Source organism: Mycotypha africana (assembly GCF_025528875.1).
Source record: "Mycotypha africana strain NRRL 2978 chromosome Unknown BDF20scaffold_9, whole genome shotgun sequence".
Taxonomy (NCBI): Eukaryota; Fungi; Mucoromycota; class Mucoromycetes; order Mucorales; family Mycotyphaceae; genus Mycotypha; species Mycotypha africana.
This window is the reverse complement of record NW_026515733.1, coordinates 446,038-458,437: the sequence shown is the minus strand read 5'-3', so window position 1 is coordinate 458,437 and position 12,400 is coordinate 446,038. Positions and strand designations below refer to the sequence as shown.

Below are 12,400 nucleotides of genomic sequence, written 5' to 3'. Positions count from 1 at the left end.
GGGTTTTTTTAATGCCGCTATCAAGGTGGTTCTCGGTCGGTGTTGGTGTTTAAACAAGTTATGAATAATTGCGGTGCTCGCCCAGGCTTAATTAAGCAAGATCCCGAACCGCGCTCAAAGACTTAGCCTATCAATTATAATGATTAGTTTAGCCCCTTCCCCCTGCCCCCATTTCAGATAGTATGCTTTTTCGCCCACCACGGCACCCTGACCGACACTATGCCTCGCTCTATTCTCAACTCGAGCTGCCCCGGGCAATTTTTTGATATGTAGTTTATCTGTGTGCCCATTGGGTTTAAAAATTGTAAAATCATGTATCTAGTAATTTCCAGAAATTTTCAGAGGTTATTTTTAATTGACTTGTTCCAGCTGCCCCTCAACTATTTCTTTCAACCTTCAGCGTCATTAACAACTAACGAACACAATGGTCAAGTGTACACATAAAGGCTGTGGTAAAGAATTCACAGAAGAAGATAATAAAGATAATGGTAAGTCTCTACCTTAAACGAAAACCATTTTATTTGCCTTGCAGATCTTGTTACTGGTCAACTCATCGGCCCTTTGTATAAAAATAGCTTGTCAATATCACGCAGGAGCTCCTGTATTCCATGAGGGTAAATATTAAATAAGCACCTTCGATTCAACTATTCAAAAGAAAAAATTAAAGACCCGTATGATTACGTTGATTAATATAGGTTTAAAGGGTTGGTCTTGCTGTAAGAAACGAGTCTCTGACTTCGATGAGTTTCTCGCCATTCCTGGTTGTACGTTCGGCCGCCATTCTTCCGAGCCCGTAGATCAACCTGCTGTTCAAAACAAAGTTACTGAAAGCAAAACTGTAACAGAAGCAAGTCATGTCACAGCTGATGGTGTCGAAGTTTATGGCCAGCAAAATAACCCACAATCTCAGCAGACATCCACATTGACAGCCGTAGAAGCTGTAGCAAAGAAGGAAGAGGAGCCTAAGGAGTCTGAAATTACAGAAGAAGACGACGAATCACTTCCTGTGCCAGATGGTACTGTGTGTAAAAGACGTGGTTGTGGATGTGTATGGAAAGGCTGTGATGTATCTCGCGGAGAGGGTGCTGAAGCAGTTTGCCATTATCATTCCGGTACTCCTGTTTTTCATGAAGGCTCCAAGGGTTGGAGCTGTTGTTCTCGTAAAGTGTTAGATTTTGATGATTTCTTGAAGATTCCAGGTTGTAAGGAAGGAAAGCATTTGTTCCTTGGTGCGAGTAATAAGGTTAGTAATACAAAAACAGAGAGTTTTAAGGATACACTACTTCAGTTGCTGATTTTGTTCGGCTAATTTGTTCTATAGGGCGAGGAAATGGTTGATTGTCGTACTGATTGGTATCAGACACAATCAAGTGCCATATTGAGCATTTTTGCCAAGAATAAAGAAAATACTAAGGTTGAATTCAAAGAACAAAGTGTCGATATTGACATTACGATGAAGGGCAATAAACGTTATAAGAAAACCATTCCTCTTTTTATGGTAAGCGTATAATTGTCCTAGGAGTTCATTTCTCTTGGATAACTGATGAGCCTTCGATCTTTAGCCAATCGACATTTCTGCATCAAAATACGAGGTCCTCTCAACAAAGATCGAAATCAATTTAAAGAAAACAAACGGTATTTCATGGGCTTCTCTTGAGCCTAATGCTAATGTTAAAACATGGACAACCTTCGGTGTCACTGGTGGTGGCGGTACTGTTGGCGGCACTGAAATGTATTACAATGCAGATTCTCCTTTGCATGTTCTCAACAGTAAGCAATAGTCCACATATCACAACCTTTCCATACTTTTTATCTGTTAGATTATACACTTTTCATATCTAGAATAAACACATTTTCAACCATTTTTCCGTTTTGATGTGTTGCTGACTATTATTATATGCTTAATTTTCCCATAAAGAGGCACAGAAAAACTTTGATTCTCGCAATAGAAGTCTCAATTAGTGACATTTTAGGCTTAATACAATTCTCAGTTATTATTTTGTTATCAATTATGTTGACGTTTTTTTAATTCTTAGAGAAATCGCCTTTTGGACGGAGTGTGCACGGTCCGCTTCCGAGCTGTGACGTTTTATCTGTTTTCTAAGCCGTCGATCCAAGATTACAAAAATAAAGCAGCTGTGGCAATCTAAAAGCTCGTTTCATTCAAATATTTATCCTATAAATCTGTAAAAAAGATGGGGAAAAGAAAGGTAATTAGTAGGCAGTTTGTATCGAATAAATGAAAACAGCGCTTTACTCACATTTTTGTTGTGCAATATTCATATTGTTAGAGAAAGACCAGAACTCATGTTGTGCCTACTGAGGAAGAAATGAATAAAATTCCCAAAAGTTTCGTTATGCGATCAGGAATTGTCGGTAACACTGTTACCGCTCTGGTTCGTGATGTTCGAAGAGTATTAGAACCAAATACAGCAAGCCATTTAAAGGTAGACTATCGCTATTGCTGCATTACTAGTAGTGTACCTTTGTCTAAACTTCTGTACATCTGAAAAAAACAATAGGAACGTAGATCGAACCGTTTGAAGGACTTTGTCATGGTAGCGGGGCAACTAGGCGTTACGCATTTTCTGATATTCAGTCGTACAGAAAAGAATGTCAACCTTCGTATTTGTCGTGTACCTCGTGGACCCACTTTAACATTCCGTGTACATGAATACGCCTTAGCAAAAGACTGTATAGCATTACAGCGCAATCCAAGAACATCCGATATCGAGTTTAGAAAGAGCCCTCTCTTAGTATTAAACAACTTCCAGCAACCCGGAAAAGAGTTCAAGGTTTTGACTGTCATGCTACAGAATATGTTTCCTGCAGTAGATGTACAAACAATGCAAATTTCTGAAGCAAGACGTGTTTTGTTATTCAACTACAATGAAGATACAGGCATGATTGACATGCGTCATTACAGCATTGGAGTAAAAGCAACAGGCATTTCAAAGTCTATAAAACGAGTGATAAATACCAATTTACCGAATTTGGGTGATTATGAAGATATTTCAGATTACATTTTAAAAGAAGCAGTCATTTCAGAAAGTGATGTTGAGGATGGACCGGAATCCACGGTTACATTACCACAGGATTATCATGGACGTAATAATCGTAAAAATGAACAGAGAGCGGTGCGTCTTCATGAACTGGGCCCACGTCTAACACTCGAATTGACCAAGGTCACAAATGGACTCTGCAGTGGCGAAGTACTCTATCACAGATATCATAAACATCAGCAAAGACAACATAAGCCTAAGAAACAGAAGGTAGAAGCTAAAGAGGAATCGGAAAATGAACAAGAAGATTAAATTGTAAATAGTCAAAATATTATCAAAAAATAAAGACAATCCCTAAGTGAAATATTTATTGCATATTTTAGAGGCTTTTCTATCTTTTGAACTTATTGAGGCCAGGGAGTTAATGTAATATAAGATAGAAATACCATATTCGTTTATGGCTAACGGTGTAAAAGCTGTAGAATGCCATTAATATTTGTGCTTGTATGGAGAAATACCATTTTCATGCGAAAGCTGTACTACTCTAATCGAAATTAGAAGAATTTACTTTTATAAGTGTTTGATCATTGGAAAAATTAAAGCCGATGTGCGTGTATAATGTTGGCCTCCCGCTTCTTATTATCGCAGCATTATAGACAAGCTGGGCGTAACTTTCAAAAATAAGAGCAAAATGTGAACGAATATAAATTGCATCGCCTTGCTGGAATTGCCTTGTACTGTCAAAGACTGCTATATAGGAAAACGACTGAAAAATTCAGAATCAGATAATTCAAAAATATATTTTTAACTTTTGAGCCGGTCACTTACTCTTGTTCACACTTTCAACGTAACGCATTCCTATCATAGCAGGAAAAATGGTGGTAGCGATTGGTTTTGAAGGCTCTGCAAATAAGCTTGGTGTTGGTATAATTAAACATGAAGGATCTGAAGTTGAAGTTCTGGCAAACCTTCGAGATACATATATCACTCCTCCAGGTCAAGGCTTTTTACCACGCGATACAGCGCTGCATCATCGCGATTGCATCTTAACCGTTACAAAACAAGCTTTGGCAAAGGCAAATGTAACACCCGAAGATATAGACGTTATTTGTTATACAAAAGGTACTTTTGAATTAATAGATTAGTTATGAGATCTGTTCTTTTCTCAATTCATATTGATCGATTTAATGAATGTAGGTCCTGGTATGGGTGGACCACTAGTATCGGTTGCTTTAGCAGCGAGAACATTGGCATTATTATGGAATAAGCCTATTGTTGGTGTAAATCATTGCGTAGGGCGTAAGTTGATGTTGCGTTAGCAAATATGTTACGAATGAATTTTGAATACTTAATATGACTGCCCATATGAATAGACATTGAAATGGGAAGGGAAATAACAAAAGCGGATAACCCAGTAGTACTTTATGTCAGTGGTGGAAATACACAAATTATTGCTTATTCACAACAAAGATATCGCATATTTGGAGAAACACTCGATATAGCTATCGGCAATTGTTTGGATCGATTTGCAAGAATTCTCAACTTATCGAATGATCCCAGTCCTGGATACAATATTGAACAGTATGCTAAGAGAGGAAAAAATTTTATACAGCTACCTTATTCAGTAAAGGGAATGGATGTGTCATTTTCGGGTATTTTATCACATATAGAAAAGTTGGCGAAAGAAGAGTTACCAAAAGGAAGTATTACACCTGAGGATCTATGCTTTTCATTACAAGAGACGCTATTCGCTATGCTGGTCGAAATAACAGAACGTGCTATGGCGCACGTGGAGTCGAACCAAGTATTATTAGTGGGAGGTGTAGGATGTAAGTTTCAATCTTACCATTCTTTATTAGGATATGGCTGGGCTTACCGATTTTTTCAATTTTTTTTTTTTCAAATTAATATGCACATAGGTAATGTTCGATTACAAGAAATGATGAAAGAAATGGCGGCGCAAAGGAATGGTACTGTATGTGCAACCGATGAAAGGTTCTGTATTGATAATGGCCTTATGATTGCACACGCTGGCCTATTAGCTTATAAAACAGGCTATACTACACCGTTCGAAGAGACAACGATTACTCAACGTTTTAGAACGGATGAAGTGCATATTGCTTGGAGACAATAGAGAGTTTCATTGAAAAGATAATCAAAAATAAAACTCAGAATAGCTGTGCTTTTATCCAAACAACAGACCTTTTTATCAATTTATTACTCTTGCCATCGTTAATAGGTTAATGTCAAATCTATCTTTTGAAGCCGAGGGTAGATTTCTCTCGCTACGTGGACCATATGTTAACAGTCTCGGCACAATAGAGCATCCGCTAGTCACAAAGGATCTTAGTGATAATCGGCGTAAAAGGGATGGACCAACCGCAGGGTACCATATAACCGTCGTGAATCATCTTGAGATTAAGTCCTTTTTACCAGATACAGAACTCAATGAGCGAGGTGAGGAAGTACAACTTTCCTTGTCCAAAAAAAAGAAGCTTTTCCGTAAACATCAGATGCAGCTATTAAAGCAAGTTTATGAAAAATTCGGGAACGCTGATCATTGGGAAAAACCTCGAGATCTTGGATTAGGCATTTGTAAAAAAGATAATGCTGTCAGTTATTATCGGGTGATTTTCTGGCCGTTTGGACAAGAAATTCGACGTTTCTTAGGGTTACCACCTTGCAATTTCCATATCACTGTTGGTTTTACACCGCAAGATATTCATTTGTACAAAGGACCTGGCTCATTATTGTGTCTACAAGGAATTTCGCCATGTTCAAATAGGGAATTGTGTACACTTATCGACTTCCTGCCTTTTTACACAGAAGACTTTGAATTTCTGAAGAATCTCTATTGGGTCTGCTGTAAATACAGATATTACATGGCAATGGGTCACCTGATTAAAGTTACTTTCAAATGTAGGTTGACTTTGGCTGATGTCTCCTTGGACTTTGTTTAATAGCTCACCAACCCTTATGATACCCCTCTCTGCACTATATAGCATATATACAATACACTTATACCAGCATTCTTTCATCCGTAAAAGCGAAGGCACAATAACTACAATTTGACTTTATGGCGTATAACTCTTTGTTCAATACATGATATTTAAGGCCAAATTGGAGGCACAGAAAAAATCGGATAAACAATATGAGAAAATTATAATAAATGTAATTAGCATGTTTGATAACACACTACAAATTACTTATTGATATTTCCTTTTATATATATATATATAAGTTTCAACAACGGAATAAACTATTAGTAATGAAGATGACGGAAGGCAGATGGTTAGCAGATAGCCATTCTACTGCTAATAAAACCATTGATGCCGCACAAACGTTTCCGCGTAAGGAATCCTTTGACCAAGGGAACAAGTCCATGATAACCAACATCCGATTTGGATGGGATAACGAATTCCTCGGTTTGAAACCGTGTCAACTCTTCCATCTCCAAGGAGCCTGGTTGCTTGTGTTAAACGGATACCCACCAAGTGTGAATATTTGGCCTTAACACGAAGTGTCGTATCTGTGGAGCTCCTCGATCAACGTAATGAGCGCGGCTATATGTATTCCTGTAAACTTGCTTAGTTACGCTAACATTTGCTAGAAGCCTACAGTCAAATACAGTTTAACATTCGAACCGAAGCGAATACCCTTCAGACTACAGTAACTACGTCTTCTGATTTGAAAATTACTGAACTAATCCATAGCTGATATTGCAAAAAAATCATTCGATCTGAAACTTCTGTATGAGCTAACACTGCTTCAAGTTTGGACTCTTCAGGCTTGAAAACCGATTACGTCTCAGAAAAAATATAAGCAGCAGATCATGGAGATTCAAAGCCAAATGGTTTAACATCTCATGGATGTAATATACGTGAGGCTTTAAAATATAGGCGATAACTGCACGGGTGGTGAACTACAATAATGTTTGACTCGACGATGCATTGAGTTCTAGAAGGATCGCTTTGTAAATTTGTTTAGATACTTCTAAGCCAGCTTTGTCCTTTAAGAGTGCGACTTCGTAGGAATATTAAATGGCTCGTTCGAGCCTTTTGAGAATTGTACTATATACAAATATATGAACCGCTTCTAAGCAAGAAATGAAGCTACCTTTGATAGACCAAGGTACGTGCTAAAATATAAATTGTCCATTAAAACTGCCACTGGCCTTAACACTTTCATTCGTTTCATTTTTCATATATTTATTTTCTTGTTTTAATGACATGCAGTAAACAGTAGTTCCTTAATTCTGTAGCTTCACTTATTGTAAAGCAAAGAAATAGCATTCTTAATGATCTTTCTTTTCGTTCATTTCCGGAACGTTGGTGACAGTTGCTGAGGTTGTATCAGTAGTAGCAGAGTTATTTATTGGCTTGGTCTTGACTGCAGTAGTAGCCTTAGCAGTCGTTCGCTTTATAAACTCTGTAGCTTGATGAGAGAGTTCTTTTGCTTTAGCACAAGCCAAGCCTCCATATTTCTCTGTTGAAGATTGAGTTTGTTGAAGTAACTGTTGAAGATGAGCATCAATAACTGCTTGATGTTGAAGATAAAGTCGAGGACCTGTAAAAGCAGAAAGAAGGAACAAGCCAATTAAATATTTGGTCGATATGTATTTGGCAAGAGTCCAGACTGTGAAGGAAATAACTAGAGCTACAGCTGAACGCCAACTATTTTCAATCAAAACCAATTTTGTGATATGCTGGGCAAACACTTCAAACACGTCAACACTTAATTGTGCCAAATGTACGATTCGATCCCGGGGTATATAACTGCCATTGTATCGAAGACGCTCTCTACATGAAGAGATTTTCAAAAAAAAGGAAAAGTCAGGATTAACGAGAGACATAGTACAGCAATATATCACGGAGTTCTTCATTTCTCATTCATGCGTCGTTTTCTGCTTTCTTTTTTTTTTTTGAATGCTATACCTGTGGGGATTTGTTAGCTCTTCAGGAGCCTTGCCATAAATATACTTCTGCCCTTGTTTGTAGATTATGACAAAAACCCAGTTCAGACCTGTTATGAAAAAGAAGATACCTGCAGCAATTTGTAACAAAGAGTAATATTGTGTCAAAATAAGGAAACTGAGTGTTCCTGTAAGAACGAGAGCGCTATTTCGACGGTTTTCCCAAAGGATAAGGGATTGAACTTTTGCACGCAAATAGCCAAAGGGGTCTATCGGGAAGTTAGAAAAGCAATGTCTATGGATCACCGATAAATTGCCCAGACACATGTAATTTACCTTGCTCGAAAGATGCATCAACAGCCTTAGCCGTTTCTGACTTACTAAGTGTTCGCTTAGAAGGTGGAGGAGTGTCTGGAGCATTTAAACTAGAGTTGCCTCCAATAGTGACAGGTGCTGTTATACATGAATAAGTGAGCGCCTTCAAACGTTATCCTAGTCTTATAACTCTGAATACAGTATGATACTAACGTGCAATGGCGGTTGGAATGGGATTCTCGACCATTTGTTGGCTTGCAGTAACAGTATCCATGATTTCAGCCATATTCAAGATAGAATAAAATAGGGAGAAGAAAAAATTAGAAAGAAAAGACCGTGAAAGCGAAAAGAAAAAAGCACTCGCACTAAAAGAAGGTTAAAAAGGTACGAGCCGTAGCAGTGGTGCATGATAAAAAAGTTTCATCATCGATTGCCTTTTTCCCATTTCCCTGCGTCCATAACACGGCCACCTCGTAACACATAAAGCCGCAAAAGAACAAAAAAAGGATCTAGACGTTGCATGTTTTGTCTTTCGAGAACCGACAAAAGGCAAAAGGATGATACATACACTATTATATACAATTTATTTACAAAAGGGAAACTGATACATACAATAACTATATATACAGATTAGAAGACATACTACACTACTTCTTAACAGTATTATTGTCTTCATCGTCATCTTTGAAGGCAAGTAACATCGCATCCGTGTATTTGGGTAACAATGGCAAATGCTTGATAGGTAAAGACATCAAATCAAAGCTGAAGCAAACGTTAAGATCTTTGGAAAGAACAGGCAATTTAGGATATCGCTGACTAAAGTGATTCAGCAATGTAAATCGAGCATTCATTCTATGAATGATAGAAAAAAACATGATTAAATGAATATTTCGCGCTACAAAAAACTATTGCCTTGTAACATACCTTTCTCCCACTTCAATGGCTTCGCTTAGAGTCGTATGACGCTTTGCTATCGCCTTTTCCTTTTCTGCATCCTCAAGCGTTGCTTCATGAATGAGTATGGTTGCATCTTTTCCTCTTTCAACAAGCTTATTACAAGGTCGGGTATCACCCGAATAGCTATTTAATGGCAGCAAAAAAAAAGAAAAGAAAATTAGAGTAGACTTTTTTGTTTGTTTGTTTGTTTTGTAATCTTTACACTAGTTTCCATCCGGATTCATGTTCCAAAGACAAGCCATATGCATATAGACAGTGAATTACGTCTACTGGTTCGAGTACTGAGAGTCCTAACGTCGTCTTCAAATTCTCCAAACTGAAATTGAATGCGTTTTTCAATATGAGAACCGAAAATGATATTAACTTTTGTCACCTATTTAAAAGGATTACCTCTTTAATTCTTCGCCTACAGGCTCTCGTGATGCCAAAATGCTCTCATTTCTAATAAATTTCACTTTGTTTTTCTTCAAGAAGTACTCAACTCTGTTATACTCTTTCAACCAATTCATATAGATGAAAGGAGCAACAATGGTCAAAGTAGCATCATCTTCCCAGTGCATCTATATGTGAAATCAAAAGGTAAGTTTCTCACCGTTCTAAGCCATTTTTTATACGGAGTATTTACTTTATTCCATTTGTTGATCAATTGGATAACACCTAGATGATGGTCTGCGTGTAGATGGGATACGAAAATACATCGTAGTGATTTTAATTCTTCTCCAAGCTTTCGAATCCCAAATCTGCGCATCAATTGACCATAAGTTCCTTCGCCTGCGTCCAACATGATTGAACCATATCCAGGAATCTTGATGTATGTAGCACTTACTATATGTAAATTGTTATTGTTTGAAGTCAGCCTTGATAAAACTCTCTAATATAGATACAAGGTGTACTCTTACCATTTCTGTATTTTGCAGGTATAGAGCTTCCAGTACCCAAAGTGATGATCTCCACATTGCTACCGGGAAATATTTCGTCTATTTGAACTTTATCAGCTTGTTGCTTTGCAATCTTGACCGCTTCATGATATTCAGTCAACTGATTCAGTTCTTGAATTTCCGGTGAGTTTGAATTTGTATGATCGAAAAGGGGTATGTCGGAGTGTTGCAATTGAGGTTTTGGTTCAAGAATATAACTGTCCATACTTTTCAAGGCATAACTTCGTTCAGGTAGGCCATTCACTATAAGAACGCTTTTGATTAATATGATACTTGGACTCATTCTAACTCGATGCATTTACAAAGTTCCTTACATTTATCTAACGCCAATTCCGGTGTATTATTGTAGTGTGGAATCGGGAAAATATCCTTATTCAACATGGATAATTTCACTTGTCCTAGTGCGTGTGATCTGAATTGGACTGTTTGCGCACAGATTTCCGTAGACGCAAAGACATGCTGCAAAGAATATACAGTAAACCCCTTGAGCTAAGGTAAAGGTATATATTTTGATTTTTCAACTTACATCTGTTTCAGTATCAAAACCATGCAGCCAATCCAAGTATCTCTGATCTCGCAGAACATCTTTTCCAACAAAATGAATCATAACGTGTGCTTTAGTGGTCCCGTTTTTTTTGTAAAGATCAAACTTAGCGTTATGTATAAGGCTGTCGATATAAGTAACACTCGGGCAATCAACAACAATAAATACATGACCAGGTCTTTCAGGTTCGCAAACCATGTCTTGAGTTATGACTCGCCCATCGTCGGTAGTGACAGAAATTCCTTTCTGCAATTTACCATAATTAGGACCAGGCTTTAATCCTAATTTAAGTGCTGCTTCTTTATTGAATTTACGAGGCACCGTAGGCCCCTTCCATATATAAGAGATAGCTGCTGGAAAGGCGCTCGTTTTCGGTAAAGGATCAACTAGATAAGGCGGTTGCTGTCTTTTAGGCTTGTTTGTTGGTGCAGTGAATCGAGGTGTACAGTCAGCTTCTATTGTATGGCCAGGAGCTTTTTGACCGTTTGTTGATGCTATGTTGGTAAACATTTGCGATATGACATTCTTTCTATAATCGTCTGCTTTATCGCCTTTCAACATAAATGTAGGGTGACCTCTTTTTTCAGCATCAGAATCTGAAGACGATGCTTCCATGTCACATGTACCATTGTCGTCTTTCTTGAATTGTTCGTAATTTCGTTTGCGTATTCTGTCGGGTAAAGCAATAATAGGATCAACCGTTACGATTTTATCGGTATATGGTGCTGAATCTTCGCTGAATTCATGAACATTAACATTTGCATTTGTCCTAAAAAACAGAAACACCGATTATTAACACAGTTGTAGTTTTCGCTTCCACAACTTGAAATCTTATTTCTACCTGTATACAAATTGCCTAGTAGCTGCAATTAAGTGTGATAAGTTTTTACCACCATGCAAATCAATATTTCCGATGCCAGTATCTGTCAACGTCAGAAGCATACCTAAACAATTGCAGCATATTACATATTATTAGAGGCTACAGCATGATGTCGTATCTTATATAGTAGCTGCTGTGTAAGTACCCGGTAAACCACCAGCACATTCCCAATTAACTCTCGTCAAAAACACCTTGCTTAATTGTTTAAACCGTACTTTATCCTGAACACAAAGCCGTTGTGTCCCTTCGCGACAGTTGATGAGATAACGTTGCGAATCATAATGAACGAGTAAACTGGGAGGACCCTCCGGTGAATATTGTCCAATAAATTGAATATAAGCCTTCATGCCGCGAATAAATTGGTTATTAAAGGAGTGCTGGAAGGAATATGTTTTAAGAATGGATGGTCTTCTATGTTGTCTCAAAAATAAGCCTACAAATGATTGGTGGGGCATACAAAGAGAGACACAAAAAGAGCAACACTTTTGACTTGTGGGGTTATTGAAATTGAAGTCTTCATTTTCACGAAGCAAAAAAGGACAAAAAGTGACAAACTCAGCACTTTTGGATAAGCCCCCTTTTTCAATAATTTAGGAGCCACACGTGTTTGCTAATATGACATGGATCAAACGCTTGGAACTCATTCAATAAAGGCACTTTTCATTTCCTAATCTGGCTTATTAAAGGAAAGCGTTTCGTCAAAACTTTTCGCACATAGTTTACCAAGCGATGCGTTTCTGTTATCCAGTCATCAACCACTTTGCGGAGCCCTATATGGTAAATATTGGTACTGCAAAGCTGTTATTATTGCTTTTGCAGTCTTATTATCAAATAAAATGTAATTAGCGAGCG

General features: G+C 37.8%; 6 protein-coding genes across 6 annotated transcripts; 4 read left to right on the top strand and 2 right to left on the bottom strand.

Annotated features, from left to right (window-relative positions):
* The first annotated feature begins 292 nt into the window (after positions 1–292).
* BDF20DRAFT_885298 (chord-domain-containing protein) lies at positions 293–2,166 on the top strand. The gene is made up of 5 exons (XM_053081930.1): positions 293–488; positions 576–614; positions 696–1,243; positions 1,322–1,498; positions 1,563–2,166. Exons 1-5 carry the CDS (start codon positions 425–427, stop codon positions 1,779–1,781), a joined length of 1,047 nt encoding a protein of 348 aa, XP_052933372.1. The 5' UTR covers positions 293–424; the 3' UTR covers positions 1,782–2,166.
* A 191-nt stretch (positions 2,167–2,357) lies between these two features.
* On the top strand, positions 2,358–3,314 carry BDF20DRAFT_824948 (Brix domain-containing protein; the record flags this gene model as incomplete). Its single annotated transcript, XM_053077936.1, has 2 exons — positions 2,358–2,447; positions 2,523–3,314. The coding sequence occupies 2 exons, from the start codon at positions 2,358–2,360 to the stop codon at positions 3,312–3,314; spliced, it is 882 nt and encodes a 293-aa protein (XP_052933371.1).
* A 563-nt stretch (positions 3,315–3,877) lies between these two features.
* On the top strand, positions 3,878–5,136 carry BDF20DRAFT_824590 (Gcp-like domain-containing protein; the record flags this gene model as incomplete). Its single annotated transcript, XM_053077909.1, has 4 exons — positions 3,878–4,124; positions 4,200–4,301; positions 4,376–4,831; positions 4,922–5,136. The coding sequence occupies 4 exons, from the start codon at positions 3,878–3,880 to the stop codon at positions 5,134–5,136; spliced, it is 1,020 nt and encodes a 339-aa protein (XP_052933370.1).
* A 109-nt stretch (positions 5,137–5,245) lies between these two features.
* Positions 5,246–5,962, top strand: BDF20DRAFT_915391 (uncharacterized protein; the record flags this gene model as incomplete). The annotated part of the gene is made up of 1 exon (XM_053084306.1): positions 5,246–5,962. One exon carries the CDS (start codon positions 5,246–5,248, stop codon positions 5,960–5,962), a length of 717 nt encoding a protein of 238 aa, XP_052933369.1.
* Positions 5,963–7,419: 1,457 nt separating this feature from the next.
* On the bottom strand, positions 7,420–8,196 carry BDF20DRAFT_800498 (Reticulon-domain-containing protein; the record flags this gene model as incomplete). Its single annotated transcript, XM_053076364.1, has 2 exons — positions 7,420–7,801; positions 7,937–8,196. Coding segments are annotated over 2 exons (642 nt in total), but the record flags the coding sequence as incomplete, so codon positions are not given.
* A 499-nt stretch (positions 8,197–8,695) lies between these two features.
* Positions 8,696–12,021, bottom strand: BDF20DRAFT_687719 (beta-lactamase-like protein). Its single transcript, XM_053076036.1, has 10 exons — positions 11,764–12,021; positions 11,510–11,666; positions 10,651–11,437; positions 10,439–10,583; positions 10,086–10,367; positions 9,812–10,011; positions 9,577–9,746; positions 9,389–9,502; positions 9,154–9,309; positions 8,696–9,081 (listed from the first exon to the last, which is right to left on the bottom strand). The coding sequence occupies exons 2-10, from the start codon at positions 11,608–11,610 to the stop codon at positions 8,877–8,879; spliced, it is 2,160 nt and encodes a 719-aa protein (XP_052933367.1). The 5' UTR covers positions 11,611–11,666; positions 11,764–12,021; the 3' UTR covers positions 8,696–8,876.
* Between the last annotated feature and the right edge of the window lie 379 nt (positions 12,022–12,400).

Coding starts and splice junctions, on each gene's coding strand:
- BDF20DRAFT_885298 (XM_053081930.1), top strand. CDS start 425: ATGGTCAAGTGTACACATAAAGGCTGTGGTAAAGAATTCACAGAAGAA. Junction 1,244..1,321: donor TCCTTGGTGCGAGTAATAAG/GTTAGTAATACA, acceptor TTTGTTCTATAG/GGCGAGGAAATGGTTGATTG. Junction 1,499..1,562: donor AAACCATTCCTCTTTTTATG/GTAAGCGTATAA, acceptor TTCGATCTTTAG/CCAATCGACATTTCTGCATC.
- BDF20DRAFT_687719 (XM_053076036.1), bottom strand. CDS start 11,610: ATGCTTCTGACGTTGACAGATACTGGCATCGGAAATATTGATTTGCAT. Junction 9,503..9,576: donor GTAGGCGAAGAATTAAAGAG/GTAATCCTTTTA, acceptor ATTCAATTTCAG/TTTGGAGAATTTGAAGACGA. Junction 9,082..9,153: donor GCCATTGAAGTGGGAGAAAG/GTATGTTACAAG, acceptor TATCATTCATAG/AATGAATGCTCGATTTACAT.